We start from the raw sequence: 18,796 nt of genomic DNA, 5'->3' as shown, positions 1-18,796 counted from the left end.
GTGCCCATAGGTGACATTGTTGCCCGTGATGTCTGGTGAGGACCTGCCTTACAACAGGCCTACCAGCCCTCAGTCCAGCCTCTCTCAGCCTATTGCGGACAGTCTGAGCACTGATGGAGGGATTGTACGTTCCTGGTGTAACACGGGCCGTTGTTGTTTCCATCCTGTACCTGTCTCGCAGGTGTGATGTTCGGATGTACCGATTCTGTGCAGGTGTTTTTACATGTGGTCTGCATCTGCGAGGACGATCAGCTGTCCGTCCTGTCTCCCTGTAGTGCTGTCTTAGGCGTCTCACAGTATGGACATTGCAATTTATTGCCCTGGCCACATCTGCAGTCCTCATGCCTCCTTGCAGCATGCCTAAGGCACGTTCACGCAGATGAGCAGGGACCCTGGGCATCTTTCTTTTGGTGTTTTTCCAGTCAGTAGAAAGGCCTCTTTAGTGTGCTAAGTTTTCATAACTGTGACCTTAATTGCCTACCGTCTGTAAGCTGTTCGTGTCTTAACGACTGTTCCACAGGTGCATGTTCATTAGCTGTTTATGGTTCATTGAACAAGCATGGGAAACATTGTTTAAACCCTTTACAATGAAGATCTGTGAAGTTATTTGGATTTTTACAAATTATCTTTGAAGGACAGGGTCCTGAAAAAGGGACGTTTCTTTTTTTGCTGAGTTTATATGATGTTGCCATACAGTGCATTTGGAAAGTATTGAGACCTTGACTTTTTCCACATTTTGTTACATTACAGCCCTATTCTAAAATGGATTAAATACATTTTCTCCTCAAGCTACGCAGATACCCCATAATGACAAAGTGAAAATAGGTTTAGAAATGTTTGCAAATGTATAAAACATAAATACCTTATTTACATACATTTTGCGATGAAATTGAGCTCAGGTGCATCCTGTTTCCATTGATTAATCCTTGATGTTTCTACAACTTGATTGGAGTCCACCTGTGGTAAATTCAATTGATTGGACATGATTTGGAAAGGGACACACCAGTCTATATAACGTCCCACATTTGACAGTGCATGTCAGGGCAAAAACCAAGCCATGAGGTTGAAGGAATTGTTCGTAGAGCTCTGAGACAGGATTGTGTTGAGTCACAGATCTGGGGAGGGTTTACTGAAAAAATTCTGCAGCATTGAAGGTCCCCAAGAACACAGTGGCCTTCATTATTCTTAAATGGAATAAGTTTGGAACAACCAAGACTCTTCCTAGAGCTGGCCGCCTGGGCCAAACTGAGCAATCGAGGAGAAGGGCCTTGGTCAGGGAGGTGACCAAGAACCGATGGTCACCCTGACAGAGATCCAGAGTTCCTCTGTGGAGATCGGAGAAACTTCCAGAAGGACAACCACCTCTGCAGTACTCCACTATTCAGGCCTTAATGGTAGAGTGGGCAGACGGAAGCCACTCCTCAGTAAAAGGCACAGTAAAAGGCAGGGACTGGGAGAAGAGTCAGGATCGAGGGAAAGATAAACGGAGCAAAGTACAGAGAGATCCTTGATGAAAACCTGCTCCAGAGCACTCAGGACTTCAGACCGGAACGAAGGTTCACCTTCCAACAGGACAATGACCCTAAGCATGTAGCCAAGACAACACAGGAGTGGCTTTAGGACAAGTCTTTGAATGCCCTTGGGTGGCCCAGCCAGAGCTCAATCGAACATCTCTGGAGAACCTGAAAATAGCTGTGCAGCGACACTCCCAATCCAACCTGACAGAGCTTGAAAGGATCTGCAGAGAAGATGGGAGAAACTCTCCAAATACAGGTGTGCCAAGCTGGTAGCATAATACCCAAGATGACTCGAGCAGGTAATCACTGCCAAAGGTGCTTCAACAAAGTACTGAGAAAAGGGTCTGAATACTTATGTAAATGTAATATTTAAGTTTTTTATTTTTAATACATTTGCAAACATTACTAAAAACCCATTTTTGATTTGTCATTATGAGATATGGGTGTAGATTGATGAGGATTTGTTTTTCAATTTTAGAGTAAAGCTGTAATGTAACAACAGTTTGAAAAAGTCAAGGTGTCTGAATACTTTCAGAATGCACTGTATCCATCATTATGATGTGACTAACTATGAAAGTGATCTAGACAAGTCTAAATCTTTGAGTTACATCAGCTATATTTAGTGAATTAATAAGATTGTACTAGTAGGTTCCCACTAATGCGAGTCCAGTTACACAAACAACTCTTAAATCAAAACAGACATAAAATATATATTTTTTCATATGGTTCTTGCATGCCTAATGCAGTAGATAATGTACTAGTGTGACCTGGGGGTGAGGATGGTTACCAGCGTTACCTGGCCAGATGATAGCCTCCAGCAGCGTCACCCTGCGAGCCAGAAGCTCCAGGTCTGCCTGCAAGTCTTGGAACATCTTCAAACTAATGTCCTATCAGAGAACAGTGACAAGGGGACTGGGTGAGGGGTGGGAAGTGGACACACCAGGCCTGGTCCTGGGGTTGTCTGACTCTGGCCATACCCACTGTCCCACGGCCCAGGAGTGGAGGGTGTGGTGACACCCAGCCTCGTCTGACCCCTGCCTAAAGCTGACCCTGCTGCCTCAGGCCTCCTACTCACCATGAATACCGATCATAGTCTCGAGGATTAAAACCCTCTCAGCTAAGATCTTCAGCGCTTCTCTGATCTGATGTATCCCGTCCCCCTGTGAAGATAGATATAGCTGTCAAGGTAAGGAGCACAAGCCAAACAAATTGCTCGCCAAGGTGCAAGTCATTTTCTCTATCAAACTAATACAGCAGTTAGAAGGTTAAAACCAGTCCACGCACCCAGCCCGCACCCTTTACAGATGTAGGATCTTCATTTGTGTAACGTGTACTCTACTAATCGGGAGCAAGTACCGGGAGTGAATTTAATAAATAAACGAACATGGAACAAAACAAGAAACACGAGTAGCGTACAGACATATAACACAGGATCAATAGCGCCTGTGGAAAGAACCCAAGGGAGTTACAGATATAGGGGAGGTAATCAGGAAGGTGATGGAGTCCAGGTCTCATGAGGCGCAGGTGCGCGTAATAATTAATAAACTGGCGACAATGAGTGCCAGAAAGGGGGAGCGGTAGTATACGTGACAGTAACCCCTCCCTGACGCTAGGCGCCGACCAGAGGGATGGGCCGGCCGAGGCATGGGAGCCTGACGAGCCGGCCGAAGCATGGAAGCCTGACGATCCCGACCGAGGCATGGGAGCCTGACGAGCCGGCCAAGGCATGGAAGCCTGACGATCCCGACCGAGGCATGGGAGCCTGACGAGCCGGCCAAGACATGGAAGCCTGACGATCCCGACCGAGGCATGGGAGCCTGACGAGTCGGCCGAGGCATGGGAGCCTGACGAGCCGGCCGAGGCATGGAAGCCTGACGATCCCGACCGAGGCATGGGAGCCTGACGAGCCGACCGAGGCTTGAGAACCTGTCAAGCCAGCTGAGGCATGGAAGCCTGACGAGCTAGCTGAGGCATCCCCGGGTTGCGTCAGCAGCCGCCATTGGACCAAACATCACCAAAAGAAGAAAAAAATCGAGCCGTTATTCTCCAACGAGTAAGCTAATAATCGGAGTGAATTTAATAAATAAACGAACATGGAACAAAACAAGAAACACGAGCAGCGTACAGATATATAACAAAGAAATAGAATCAATAACGCCTAGGGAAAGAACCAAAGGGAGTGACAAATATAGGGGAGGTAATCAGGCAGGTGATGGAGTCCAGGTGAGTCCCATGAGGCGCAGGTGCGCGTAACGATGGTGGCAGGTGTGTGTAATAATGAATAAACTGATGACAACGAGTTTCAGAGAGGTGGAGCGGGAGTAGACCTGACAATTTGAGACACTTTGCTACAGCAGGAAAACATTTTCCTGCAGCAACAGGAAATGTGTGAATTATTATGTGAATGAAATTTTTTTGTAGTGATTGATACATTTTCCGTGAGGGCAAATCAAGTCTGACATTTTAAACTGGAAATTACAAACTTTAGAAGCCTTTTTAAACCTTGAATACACTATAAGTTTGCATTTCCTGCTGTGCAGGAAGATTCTCAGCCACAAAATAGTGATCAAATTAAGATCCTACATCTGTACCTTATCCCTCCCCTGTATCTTTCTGTCTCCCTCATTCTCTGGCCATGCTGCCATTCCAGGCCAGTCTTTGCCATGCTGTGCAAAAACAGCATGCACATCACAGGACATTCCCATGTTGTTGACATAACAGAAGTGGAGGAGACGGCCCAGGGCTTCAGGTTTGACCATGCCATCTGCATTCCTTCTGGACTTGATCAAGATGAGCAGCTATTCAGCCAGGCAAGTTTCTGTTGCATTTCAGAGGGATTTTCTAAAAAGGTTGAAAATAACCTTCTGAAGTCTCAGTATACTGTATCTATATAACGGTTATTAGAGCTGAGTTCACAATAGCTGCCCATCCATCACTCACTGTATTAAATCATGCTCACCAAATAAAGCCAGTAAACCTTTACTATTTTTATTGAGTCTGTTTAAAATGAGAAACAGATCAATATCTACTTGTCAAGAAAGACCCACTGGCTTTATGAGTCAACCCCTAATAAATAAATATGAAACATTGAAAAAAATAAACAGAAAGAAAACAGACAAAAGCAATCATGTCAGTGACAGTTGATATAGAATGCATGCACAATATGACGTTAGTATGGATGCCTGAGTATTTTTCTCTTGGGTCAAGAAATAAACTGATTAACGAGCAAAGGACAAACCTCTACGGAACAAAAGGCAAGATTTCATTAAGCTACAGTACTGTATATCAATAAATCATATCAATGTCTAATGTCCAGTGTGTTTGTCCAGTTTGTATGATTCCACAATAACAAGATCCTCTGAGTCATGGTTGATTGATGAAGAACATATTAGAGCTGAAAGGATAACGGGGCTATTGTGAGACCATTGAGGAGATAAGAAATATATTTTTGGTTTGAGATACAATTTAGAGTGACCTTGCCTGGTTCCTGTGTTATTGATGAATTGTTACACTAAGTTAAAGCGTTTACATATGAGTTTGGCAAGCAAGAGATACATGGCAAACAGTGCAGTAACTAAGGATGGGACCATGCAGCCATGCATTGTGGGACACTGGAGGATAGCTGTATCCACTCACATCTCCAATCCCAGTCCACCCAGCACTAACCCACCACCACGGTTCCCACAATAACTCTATATGGAGTGATTTGGCATATACATTCCACACATACAGTGCCTTGCGAAAGTATTCGGCCCCCTTGAACTTTTTGACCTTTTGCCACATTTCAGGCTTCAAACATAAAGATATAAAACTGTATTTCTTTGTGAAGAATCAACAACAAGTGAGACACAATCATGAAGTGGAACGACATTTATTGGATATTTCAAACTTTTATAACAAATCAAAAACTGAAAAATTGGGCGTGCAAAATTATTCAGCCCCCTTAAGTTAATACTTTGTAGCGCCACCTTTTGCTGCGATTACAGCTGTAAGTCGCTTGGGGTATGTCTCTATCAGTTTTGCACATTGAGAGACCGAATTTTTTTCCCATTCCTCCTTGCAAAACAGCTCGAGCTCAGTGAGGTTGGATGGAGAGCATTTGTGAACAGCAGCTTTCAGTTCTTTCCACAGATTCTCGATTGGATTCAGGTCTGGACTTTGACTTGGGCATTCTAACACCTGGATATGTTTATTTTTGAACCATTCCATTGTAGATTTTGCTTTATGTTTTGGATCATTGTCTTGTTGGAAGACAAATCTCCGTCCCAGTCTCAGGTCTTTTGCAGACTCCATCAGGTTTTCTTCCAGAATGGTCCTGTATTTGGCTCCATCCATCTTCCCATCAATTTTAACCATCTTCCCTGTCCCTGCTGAAGAAAAGCAGGCCCAAACCATGATGCTGCCACCACCATGTTTGACAGTGGGGATGGTGTGTTCAGGGTGATGAACTGTGTTGCTTTTACGCCAAACATAACGTTTTGCATTGTTGCCAAAAAGTTCAATTTTGTTTCATCTGATCAGAGCACCTTCTTCCACATGTTTGGTGTGTCTCCCAGGTGGCTTGTGGCAAACTTTAAACTACACTTTTTATGGATATCTTTAAGAAATGGCTTTCTTCTTGCCACTCTTCCATAAAGGCCAGATTTGTGCAATATACGACTGATTGTTGTCCTATGGACAGAGTCTCCCACCTCAGCTGTAGATCTCTGCAGTTCATCCAGAGTGATCATGGGCCTCTTGGCTGCATCTCTGATCAGTCTTCTCCTTGTATGAGCTGAAAGTTTAGAGGGACGGCCAGGTCTTGGTAGATTTGCAGTGGTCTGATACTCCTTCCATTTCAATATTATCGCTTGCACAGTGCTCCTTGGGATGTTTAAAGCTTGGGAAATCTTTTTGTATCCAAATCCGGCTTTAAACTTCTTCACAACAGTATCTCGGACCTGCCTGGTGTGTTCCTTGTTCTTCATGATGCTCTCTGCGCTTTTAACGGACCTCTGAGACTATCACAGTGCAGGTGCATTTATACGAAGACTTGATTACACACAGGTGGATTGTATTTATCATCATTAGTCATTTAGGTCAACATTGGATCATTCAGAGATCCTCACTGAACTTCTGGAGAGAGTTTGCTGCACTGAAAGTAAAGGGGCTGAATAATTTTGCACGCCCAATTTTTCAGTTTTTGATATGTTAAAAAAGTTTGAAATATCCAATAAATGTCGTTCCACTTCATGATTGTGTCCCACTTGTTGTTGATTCTTCACAAAAAAATACAGTTTTATATCTTTATGTTTGAAGCCTGAAATGTGGCAAAAGGTCGTAAAGTTCAAGGGGGCCGAATACTTTCGCAAGGCACTGTACCAACGTTCATTTATACAATGTATAAACAGTATGTGCTGTACACAAGTTGACTTGACATATGAACATGTCATCCTTGGCATAGTTTATATCATTGGTAGAAGTGTTTGTAAAAGCATGGCATGACCAAATATTGATCCTCAATACAATGCTGTATTACATGACACTCAACAGATTCTTATAGATTCTATTTTATTTCCCTCAATCAGCAAATGACTTAGTATGTGCGATGTAGGAACAACAGGTGTGTGTGTGTGTGTGTGTGTGTGTGTGTGTGTGTGTGTGTGTGTGTGTGTGTGTGTGTGTGTGTGTGTGTGTATATGCCAACGTCAGATGCTCAGAATGTGACTGTGAAAGGTAACCATGGAGACAGTAGCTTGCAGAGGGAGTCAGGCAGCTTTAGGGTCAGACAGGAGTAGGACAGTGTTTTCAACAAGGGGCAGCACCCCACAGCACACCCCGAGGACCAAAAAAACACAATAATTACAACATCATAACAGAGCCCACACAAACAACAAAAACCACAATCCCACATGCCGCAAACTGACATACTATGGGTAATTGAGTACTTTTTAAAACAAGTGCAGGACGATTTGCAGACAACACCAATAACAATATAGATAAGTGGAAAGTAAACTTGATAAAAATAATAAATATGTAAATGTGGTGATTGGACATGGATCATAAAAAGGACCAAGTGGTGACTTGGTTCATAAATCCCTTACATTTAGATTGTTCTTGTAAAATGAGATAGAGGCAAAGGAAAATAAGTGATTAGACAGACACAGAATAATTGTCTACACAGCATACAGTGGGGAAATTGACTACTTCTCAATGTGTTTTTCTCAATTGCTGGCATCCTCTTTCCTCGCATCCTTATCAAACCCCATTGGAGGAGAAGACCCAAGGTTCCTCCCCTCAGACATTCTCCTCCTATGAGTTTTGAGAAGGACGCAAGGATAGAAGATACAAGGAATCAAGGAAAGACATTGGGAAAGGGCCACTATTTCCCCTCCTGGCTCCTGGTCCTATACAGCCCAGTGAGAGTCAGTGAGGCACAGGGTGAGCTACGGCCCCATCTCTGGTGGTCTTACCGGCAGGCCTTTCTGTCCTGGCTCTCCCTTGGCTCCTGCTACTCCCTGTATAGAAACATTGAGTCAAGAGTAATGGCACATTGAGTCAAGAGTAATTATCACTGGCATGAAAGTACTGACTATGAGGGGTTGGGTTAAATGCGGAAGACACATTTCAGTTGAATGCATTCAGTTGTACAGCTGACTAGGTATCTCCCTTTCCCTTTCTTTTGATGAAAAAGCAGCAGTAAAACCCATTCTCCGAGTTTGTGAGATCACTGGTTTGTATAGTTGACCATGGTGTAATCAGGTGCAACGTGTTGGTTTTTGCCACACTCATTTGGGCCACAGCTAGACAGGAAGTAGGTGGCTTACCGGCTCTCCTCTGAAACCTCTCTCTCCTGGATAACCCAGAGGACCCTAGGAAGCCAGAGGCAAGTTAGAAGGAGTTTTGTCTCTCTATCTAGGTGATGGAAAGAATGGGGAGGAAACATTAGGTGTGGTTGGGCCCTGGCCTATGCATGGTACTCACTCTCTCCCCACGTTCTCCTTTTGGCCCCACCGGGCCCTGTAACCCGGGGTCACCCGACTTCCCCTGTAGAGAGACAGGAGAAAAGGTTCAAACAGACACATACACATTTGTTAAAGTGGACAGTAAGTGGATCTAATGTCACTCATATGATTATTATTTCCATTGCACCATTACACACTGCCCACTATAGTCCTAAGGCAAAATCTTACGTTCTGTCCTGCTGGGCCAGGGGGTCCCACGGGGCCTTTGGGGCCTGGAGGACCTGTATACATAAGGACTGTGAGCATCAACCTAATAGGCAGCCTTTCGGTCAGGTTGCCTTTATAGGCCAAGATAGGTTCTTCTCAGACACACAAGGCAAATTGAGAATGAAAAGAGAGACAAAATAAAGGAGGAAAAAATGATGAATTATGGATGAACGATAGGAAAGGGGTTCATGTTACATGTGTGTTGAGGAACAATGCAGGGTTAAGACAATCAGATTATGCAAAGGTATTTGGACTATGACATAAACCACTATAAACAAAGTAAGAAAATACCCAGAAATCTCAGATGAATATTAACAACTGTGTCCACATTGTCTTTCTATTCTTACCCCCACCATAGGTGTGTATAGAATTACTGGCCTTGGCAAACCATTACAAATATGGACATGCTTGTTATAATGTTATAATGAACACTCTTAAATCTTCCTTGTTTGGTCATGATAGAAGTGATGCTGGATAAGTCTTATCCAGAATCCGATCAATAATAGGAGCTGGCCGAAGCTCACTCACAGTTCACTTTAAACATGAGAATGGAAAGGGCTCATCTTGACACATGATTTGATGGAACACTGTTGATGCAAACTGGGGCAAGAGGGACAGGCAAACAACAAATCAATCCAACATTTGAGAGACTGGGAGCAAATCCAACTTCCTCTAAAGAGGAAGTCAGGCATCTCCAGTTGAGAGGTGAGGACAGGGGAGTTGTGTTTCAGTGAATCTGACAGAGAACGGAGACTTTTGAGTATTAACCCAAATGAATACTCAATTTAATCACTACACTGACAGGATAATGAAACCAATATGTTACTGGCTAGTGGCTAGCGACCAGGAGAGAAAAACAGACATACTGACCAGCAGGTCCAGCAGGGCCTTGTGGGCCTTGGACAGGCATCCCTTGTGGGTCAGGGAATGTGTTGGAGAGGAGCAGCTCCTTGCCCTGACCTGGAATACAGAACATTGAGTGGTTAATAAAAAGGACAAACGAGGGCTGAACCACATACCTGAAAAGTACCTACAGGGGGCGATGTTCTCGCACAAATGTTCAGGCTTCTTTCAGCACCATAAAGTATCAAACCTTTACACTGTCCATCTTTCATAAAGGTAAATGTAATATATATATATATATGGCTGAATATCATAATTATCACATTGTTTGCACTCATTTGTATGTGTACTTCATGTCCTACAGGTACACATGGTACAGTATTAATTAAGAAAGACTTGTGTCACCTCCATTGACATTGTGCTGACAGAGCACTTCTGAGCTGACCTATATCTATCTGTAGGGAAAGAGAGAGGGAGAGGGGTAGGAAATGTCCAGTGATAGGTGGAAGTGTGTGGTTTTAAAGGGTTGCCTCAGGCTGACAGGTAGCACTGTGCTGATGGAGTACCACAGTGAGGGGAAGGACTGTCAACGAAACACATCCTCCAGCTGCCAGACTGACTCTGATCCCTGTTCCAGCCCCACATAACCCTCCTAACAATAGCCCAGGAAAAGAGGTGTCCGTCTGTCTGTCTGCCTGCCTACCTGTCTGCTTGTCCGTCCACCTGCCTGTCTGTCTCTATTGAAACATGATTTTATCTTCATCTCCAGCTCCTGTACTTCAACACCCTCTCTGATAGTGAGTCTCTGTCCATGTACTTTCCAACCCCACAGTGTTCTACAATGTAATGCATATGATATTCTAAGATGGCTGGGTTCCTACATCCCCTTATCCTCCTCTTCTCTACCTGTGACCCTGTCCCAGTTTAAAGTTGGAGGGTTCAGTCCAATTCTGCTGCAGGAGATTCCAGCCTCCAGATCCAGACGGGACAGCCAATAAGCCAGGTTTTTCCAAACGAAGCCTAGCATATAACCCCTGCATCTGCTGCTTTCATTCTGCTGCTTTCATTCACAGTTCACAGTCTCAGAATTCTCAATGCCAACCTTAAGTTACCCACAGCTAGAATTCTTCTGTCAACCTACACATCTGTGCACTGTTCAACACATTTCCTCCTCTCAGTCCTCATTCCCTCTCACTGCCTGGGCTCCACTGTTCAACACATTTCCTACTCTCAGTCCTCATTCCCTCTCACTGCCTGGGCTCCACTGTTCAACACATTTCCTCCTCTCAGTCCTCATCCCTTCTCACTGCCTGGGCTCCACTGTTCAACACATTTCCTACTCTCAGTCCTCATTCCCTCTCACTGCCTGGGCTCCACTGTTCAACACATTTCCTACTCTCAGTCCTCATCCCTTCTCACTGCCTGGGCTCCACTGTTCAACACATTTCCTACTCTCAGTCCTCATTCCCTCTCACTGCCTGGGCTCCACTGTTCAACACATTTCCTACTCTCAGTCCTCATTCCCTCTCACTGCCTGGGCTCCACTGTTCAACACATTTCCTACTCCCAGTCCTCATCCCTTCTCACTGCCTGGGCTCCACTGTTCAACACATTTCCTACTCTCAGTCCTCATCCCTTTTCACTGCCTGGGCTCCAACCCTTAAGTGAGGCTTTATGAACCCCCCCCCCCCCCCCCCCAGCTGGTTCAACTCCACATTTGGAAGTGGCTGAGTGACATCAGCGGCGGACAGGTCCTTATCCCAGCATGTGACGTTTGGGTCAAGCCATTGCCACTCTCTTTCTCTCCCCAGACTCAGACCCTCTCAACCACTCAATCACCTTGCTCTCAGGCCTTTGGCAGGCACACATGACAGGTGAGAGGGAGAGGGAGCGTCCGTTAAAACACATTGCATACATTTGTCTCTTTCTAATATCCTTACTTTTATTCCCTTTGCCATTCTCTCTGTTTCTCCTTCAGTTTCTCTCTCTCTCTCTCTCTCTCTCTCTCTCTCTCTCTCTCTCTCCCTCCCTCCCTCCCTCCCTCCCTCCCTCCCTCCCTCCCTCCCTCCCAACTCAAATAGATGCTCATCATGACTCTATGTAATGTAATAGACATTGGGAACATGTTGATTCTCAGTGGAAATAAACAATATCACCTATTTAAAGATCTAAGCAAGGTAGAATCCTCAGCCCACACCTCTCACGAAAACTACTGTCTCTGCAGCTCCAATCATTTTGGAATTGATTATGTGCGGACTGAGGTCACTCCCTCCAGTTTGGCCCAGAAAAATACCACCTATTATGAGAAGAGGAGGGGTGAGGGTGGTTGTCTGACTATCCATCCGTTTTTTTTCTTCTGGGACATCTCCAAGTCCATAATACTGGGGTGTGAAAACTCATGAGCTGCACTAGAATGGTCTACCATATTCACACATACCCACTGAATGGAAAATTGTACCCAGATGGGCATGAGCGATGGTGGTATGGAGCACTTAGGGCTGTAAGGCAAGCACATTGGCCTACCCATGGGCAGTGGCTACCTGTCATTCAGGGCAGGTGAGGCATGCCTGTTTTGCATGTTATTTTGGCATTAATACGTGTAACATATCAGTGGGCAAACAATGTAAAAAAAAAAAAGTTAATTAAGCTGCATACAAACGTTGTCTCTTTCTGGCTTTCTTGAGGAAGGCAGCTCCAAAATGCAGGTGTTTCAGCCTAACTCGGTGCTTTCTGTTGTGGTGGGGTAGCCAGTGGAAAATATGGACCGTAGGGGTTGGTAATGTTCTCTAGTTGTGCCGTTATTGGCTCAGTGTTCTGTCAGTCATGGGGACAATACGTTATCACCAAATCTAAGGGTAGAGCTCGAAAATTCAAGCCCCTTGGGCGCTGCCATAGAGTTACATTAGAAGTGCCCATCCAATAAGGCTCAAGGTCATTGGCCACAGATAAAATGTCAAATCATCTTATATCTACAGCAGCTTTGATTGGACTGATCATGTCGACATCATACTTTCAAAATCTTAGCTAGGAATCTAGTTGACAATCTACTGGCAAATCCTTTTTAAGAGAAATTATAGATATTATAGATAAAACGTATTGGTGCTCATCGGCCATTGGACATTACACAACATGTTGGAAATCGCAAATTCAACAATGAGTGATTTTGAAGGAATTTTGAAGGAATCAGTGGCTAATTGTAAGCATTGCAAAGCAATCACTAGCCTGCTATGCAGTGGAATGGGTGTGTGGGTCTCTTTTCCAAACTTAAAAGGATAAACATTCAACATTGGCCATGATGTCAATCCAGCATGACTTCAGATTTCCCTGTTCTGAGTTTCCAGTTGTTTTGACCGCGGGGTCAAAACAACTGGAAACTCAGAACAGGGAAATCTGACTTCCGTGAGTTCAAGACAACTGGGAACGATCTCCTACTGGGAAAATGTGTTTTGAACGGTCATCCAACTCTGAATTCCAAGTCGGGAACTTGGGCTTCTTTCTAGAGCTCCAACCTGAAGACCACTGACGTCATCATGATTGGACCTTTTTCAGAGATCTGAGTTGTCTTGAAAATATAATAAATCCAGAGAATAACTTTGATGACAAAGTTTGATGACAAAATGTGCCCACGAAGAACCACCGCCCCACCTTCCTGTTCAAGTGAGCACAGCACAACAAGGTGAGTCCAAAAATGTATTGTATGCTGTTGCATAAATTATGTAATATGCCAGGGAGATATGTATACTGTGGCTAAGAAAGTAATAATAAGTGTATGTTGTGTAATAAGCTGTTAGTAGCCCATGCATGAAAAATAAAAATAATATTTTGCCCCACCAAGATTATATTTATAACCAAATTCTTTGAGTGTTCCATAACACAACTGTTAATCTGATTAATTGAGTGTGTGTGGTGATGGATATGTCTATAGGGTATAGTGGTGCCTCTCTTACCCCGGTCTGGCTCTGGGATGCGGGCGCTGGCTGGGGCCGGGACTCCAGGGGGTCCAGGAGGTCCAGGAAGCCCAGGTAGACCCCTCTCTCCTGGGAGACCTGATGGACCTTTGGGTCCTGGGGGAGGGGAGATACACCGCACTGTTTCACTGAGGGACAGCATTGGCATGACAACAATGGAAAGGGTAGGAAAAAACTCCATGACAAAAGCAAGAATCAGCATTGGGACAGCATTCAAATCAAATCAAGCTTTAGGATTAAAAAACTAAGAATACCAATAAAAACTGAATAAGACTAAAAAGCACCCTAAGGAAAAGCAAAGCTAAAAAGGTGTTTTAAAATGTCTTTTGAATATGTCCACAGTTTCGTCCTCTCAGGTTCTCTGGCAGGCTGTTCCAGAGGCTGGGGGCATAGTAACTAAAGGCTGTCTCTCCATGCCTCTTAGTCCCCCTCAGGTTCTCTGGCAGGCTGTTCCAGAGGCTGGGGGCATAGTAACTAAAGGCTGTCTCTCCATGCCTCTTAGTCCCCCTCAGGTTCTCTGGCAGGCTGTTCCAGAGGCTGGGGGCATAGTAACTAAAGGCTGTCTCTCCATGCCTCTTGGTCCCCCTCAGGTTCTCTGCCAGGCTGTTCCAGAGGCTGGGGGCATAGTAACTAAAGGCTGTCTCTCCATACCTCTTGGTCCTAGGCTTTAAAAGGCCAGTGCCAGATGACCTGAGGACCCACTGGGTACATAGCTTTAGAGCATGTCTGACCTGTATTGGGGTGCACAATCGTTGAATGATTTAAAAACCAATAGAATTATCTTAAAATGAATTCTAAAACTCACAGGCAGCCAGTGCAGAGACCTTAAAACCAGCGTAATGTGTCCTCTCCGTCTGGTCTTGGTCAGTACCCACACTGCAGCATTCTGTATGTTTTGCAGTTGACCAATGGCTTTCTTGGGTAGACCAGACCGGAGAGCATTACAGTAGTCAAGCCTGCTTGTAATAAAAGCATGGATGAGCTCTCTGTATCCGCCTGAGAGAGAAATGACAGCACCTTGGCAATGTTCCTCAGGTGGTAAAAAGCTATTTTGGTCACGTGTGATTCAAAATTGAGTTCAGAATCAAAAATGACACCTAGGTTTTTTACCTGCTGTTATCTTTATTGCCCGTGAATTAAAATGTGCAGCCAGATTCTCTCTCTGTGCTTTGGCTCCAACAATAAGTACTCCCGTCATGTCTTGATTTAGCTGGAGGAGGTTGTGAGCCATCCAAGTATTTAAATCACTAATACAGTCTAATAATTTATCCGTGGAGTTAAAATCCTCTGGTGACACAGAAATGTAAAGTTTTGTATCGTCTGCATAGTAGTGAAAATCAATGCTGTGTCACACCCTGATCGGTTTCACCTGTCTTTGTGCTTGTCTCCACCCACCTCAAGGTGCCGCCTATCTCCCCCATTATCCCCTGAGCATTTATGCCTGTGTTTTCTGTTTGTCTGTTGCCAGTTCGTCTTGTCTTGTCAGGTCTTACCAGCATGCTTTCCCAGTTTCCTGTTTCTCAAGTGTTTGTTTCCTAGTTTTCCCAATTCTGACCATTTTTCTTGCCCTGACCCCGAGCCTGCCTGTCGTCCTGTACCTGCCTGACTCTGACCTGATTACGAACCTCTGCCTGTCCTGACCCCGAGCCTGCCTTTCGTCCTGTACCTGCCTGACTCTGACCTGATTACGAACCTCTGCCTGTCCTGACCCCGAGCCTGCCTTTCGTCCTGTACCTGCCTGACTCTGACCTGATTACGAACCTCTGCCTGTCCTGACCCCGAGCCTGCCTGTCGTCCTGTACCTGCCTGACTCTGACCTGATTACGAACCTCTGCCTGTCCTGACCCCGAGCCTGCCTGTCGTCCTGTACCTGCCTGACTCTGACCTGATTACGAACCTCTGCCTGTCCTCGACCTGCCCTTTGCCCCGTGTTATAATACATTATTGAGAACTGTACTATCCGCATCCTTTGTGGGTCATATCCTATGTGATATGCATTTTCTAGACTCTTGACCATTTAAATAGGTTCTAAACCAATTTAGAGCTGGACCAGAGGCCAACCCACCTCTCCAGTCTGTCCAGAAGGACACCATGGTCAACACTGTCGAATGCAGCACTTAAATCCACAAGGACAGAGAGCTGTTTGGCATCTGTGTTGACTCTTAGATAATTTACCACTTTAACTAAGGCTGTGCTGTGGTGGGCAAAAAAACTACAAAAAACAGATTGGAATTTTAAAAAGATACAGTTGGCACTTTAAAAATTATTTAGCTGTATGAAAACCAATTTCTCCAGAATTTTGCTTAAAAATGGAAGGTATTTTGGCCGAAAATTGCTAAGAGCTGAAGAATCTAGATTACTTTTCTTCAGAAGTTTCTTCAGTTTTTAGTGCAGTGGGGAAAGTGCCCGGTGTCCGGAGAGACATTTTTATTCTCTTTTGGTATATCATTCGATTTTTCATAGAATATTTTCATCATTTCAAAGGGCACCAGATAGGTGAACCCATGATGAAGAGGTTTCACCCTGTGTTGCCTTTTCTGGCATGCCGCACAATGGCAGGGGAGCCCTGGTGAACCTAGACAAATTGGTAGGGTACAGGGCTGTATAGATGTATAGTAGAGAATGTGAAGGGAGAGAGGAAGTGAGCGATGCATGGTGTATTAGGTTTCCGTGCTTGGTGGTTAACATCAGCAGCAGGCAAGGAGAGGAGAGAGCGGCCTGAGCGACTGACTGCTGTTCAGCTTTAATTAACAGGCTCTTAATGGCTGTGTGGGAGCTCAAAGGAGGACCTGGGAAAACTCAAATAAACACCATTAAATGTTGGAGCATATTAGCGGCACTGGTGCGCAATAAATTAAATGCTGCCTGCATCTGCATGAGCCGGAGTGTGAGAGCGCTCACGGTTGTGTGTGTGTGTATAACCAGTCCCAACAAGCCAGCTCGTGAAATTGTTTCTCTCTCCCTCCCACATCGGTTTCTCCTTTTGTTGAAAAAGGTGAGAAAGAAAAGCTGAGATGTGACTTGTCCCTGTGGCCCAGCTGGATTGGCCTGCTCCATCCACAAACCCAAACAAAGTGCCTCACCTCCCCACCACAACAACATCTGACCTCATTGTTTGCACTTTCCTGAGGTAATGCTTTGCACACACACACACACACACACACACACACACACACACACACACACACACACACACACACACACACACACACACACACACACACACACACACACACACACACACACACACACACACACACACACACACACACACACACACACACACACTCTATCTCCTTCTATCTCTTTGCCTTGTGAACCCGTATAATGCTCTGGAGGGTGATGCAACTGACAACAGCTATCATTGATTGTATTATCAACTATGAATAACTTGGCATAGAAGAGGGTCATTTGTAATGTGTTATTACAGCTCTAATTGGATTTGACACCTCGCTGATTCATTTTCACTTTGCTTTGGTAAACATTGCTGCAAAGGCTGGCTGTGTTGTGGTTCTGCACACACTCAATTCCACCTGAAGGACCATAACCCATGGTCAGCAGCACAGTGGCACAGCTGGGTAGTCAAAGTGGCTCCATCTCCAGAGTCTGTGTGTTAGCATGACGTTAAGGCAAACTAGGCTCTATTTCTCCAGCAGGATAATGGGGCCCTGGAGCAGCTGTGGGCTACAGTGTCAAGGTGTGAGTAAAATTGTGTGTGTGTGTGTGTGTGTCTGTCTGTGTGTGTGTGTGTGTGTGTGTGTGTGTGTGTGTGTGTGTGTGTGTGTGTGTGTGTGTGTGTGTGTGTGTGTGTGTGTGTGTGTGTGTGTGTGTGAGTGTGTGTGTGCATGTGTGCGTGTGTCTGGGTGCCTGTGTGCGTGCATGCGTGTAAGGAAATCGTAGTTCTTCTGTACAGGAAACACATGTCCTGTCTATGCGCTGTTTCAGGGAAAAACAACCCAAAATACATCAGTGCACGGCTCCACACACCTCAACCCTAACTCCAACCTCACACTGCTTCCCTCCCTGCGGAAGTCCCTGAGTGTGACAACAGTCTCCCCTTGACTCTTTATGAATCTGTCTGAACCACTTTTACACCACTGCTGAGATCATTTATTTCCCTTCCTCCTAAACTCTTGCTACCAAACATGCTCTCATAAGGCTCAGGGTTTCAGTAACATCAAACACATTTTTGTCAATGTTATCATTTCTAGTATGTGCAATGTACAGAAAGAATTCAGCATATAGGGGAGCAAATTGTGTGTAATAGAAACCCTATAAACAAGGCAACAATAAACACTTCGTCCCCCACCACTGATGCAGCTTGTGACTAACACATTTCTGTGAATTACTAAAGCTCCCACCTTGGGCCAATCAGTGCAATTTTGTAAATGCCGGATCTCTATGGCAAGACACATCATTCACCCAAGTTTAGTCAAAATCAGCCCAGTGCTGTCTGAGATATCGCATGTGACTAACGTACGAACGAATGTACGAACGAATGTATGTACGGATGGAGACAGATCCACAGTTCCCTCCCCGATTTGATCATGGGGGACAACAATAACACCGCAGACATATGGAAGACATAAGGAGACAGGACTTATACACATAGCTCATGTTCATTTCAGATTGGATTCACATGGTGTTTCTCAAAAAGTGGGTTTGTAGCTTAACTTTTGCTCTACATCCAATTTCTACCAAGCAGCAGCAGGGTCATATGTCCCTCAGAGAGGGAGGGGTACACTGTCTGCTTGTTCCATACAGAGAGGAACCAGAACCACAGCCACCAGCTCCAACATTCTACATTTACATTTGAGTAATTTAGCAGACGCTCTTATCAAGAGCAACTTACAGGAGCACATGTATGACAAAATTATTACTATGCATTTTATTGTCATTAAACTCATAGCTGCTCAGGAATGCCTAGGAATTTCTTGTTTTCAGACTGTTATTTATTATTTGTCCGTAACCATTTACCCTCGAATATAAGCAACAGATTTATGCTTTTCTTTATGTTGCTGAACGAATCGAATCTGGTTAGTCAGCAGGCAGGAACAACAACGAGTATTGCGAGCCATAGGGGAGTTTTGTGTAGTCTGAAGAGAAATATTTTTGGCGGGCTGCTGGAAACCATGCTGAATCAGCAAACTTTTGTATTTAGTAAGTCTTATGGTTGAAAAGTCTGTAAGTTATCACCATGTTGTCCGCAGAGGAACTGCTGTGTTTTTTATGGACTACACATGGCTTTGTGGAATGG

At 44.7% G+C, this 18,796-nt stretch overlaps 1 protein-coding gene across 4 annotated transcripts in view; it reads right to left on the bottom strand.

The window, feature by feature from the left end:
• LOC109895951 (EMI domain-containing protein 1) overlaps window positions 1-18,796 on the bottom strand; it is a 94,518-nt gene that overhangs the window by 2,501 nt on the left and 73,221 nt on the right. For 2 of the 4 annotated variants that reach the window (XM_020490082.2, XM_031829993.1), the window contains 7 exons: window positions 13,519-13,635; window positions 9,599-9,688; window positions 8,690-8,742; window positions 8,481-8,543; window positions 8,324-8,368; window positions 7,970-8,014; window positions 2,593-2,677 (listed from right to left, as the gene is read on the bottom strand). In XM_020490082.2, the coding sequence (XP_020345671.1) occupies window positions 2,593-2,677; window positions 7,970-8,014; window positions 8,324-8,368; window positions 8,481-8,543; window positions 8,690-8,742; window positions 9,599-9,688; window positions 13,519-13,635 (498 nt within the window). Of the gene's footprint in view, window positions 1-2,313; window positions 2,405-2,592; window positions 2,678-7,969; window positions 8,015-8,323; window positions 8,369-8,480; window positions 8,544-8,689; window positions 8,743-9,598; window positions 9,689-13,518; window positions 13,636-18,796 lie in introns of all 4 variants that reach the window. The other 2 variants (XM_020490080.2, XM_020490081.2) reach the window with 1 other exon arrangement.

This window comes from Oncorhynchus kisutch, linkage group LG8, assembly GCF_002021735.2.
Source record: "Oncorhynchus kisutch isolate 150728-3 linkage group LG8, Okis_V2, whole genome shotgun sequence".
Classification (NCBI taxonomy): domain Eukaryota; kingdom Metazoa; phylum Chordata; class Actinopteri; order Salmoniformes; family Salmonidae; genus Oncorhynchus; species Oncorhynchus kisutch.
Note: the sequence above shows the minus strand (reverse complement) of the source record. Positions and strands in the feature narration are given on the sequence as shown.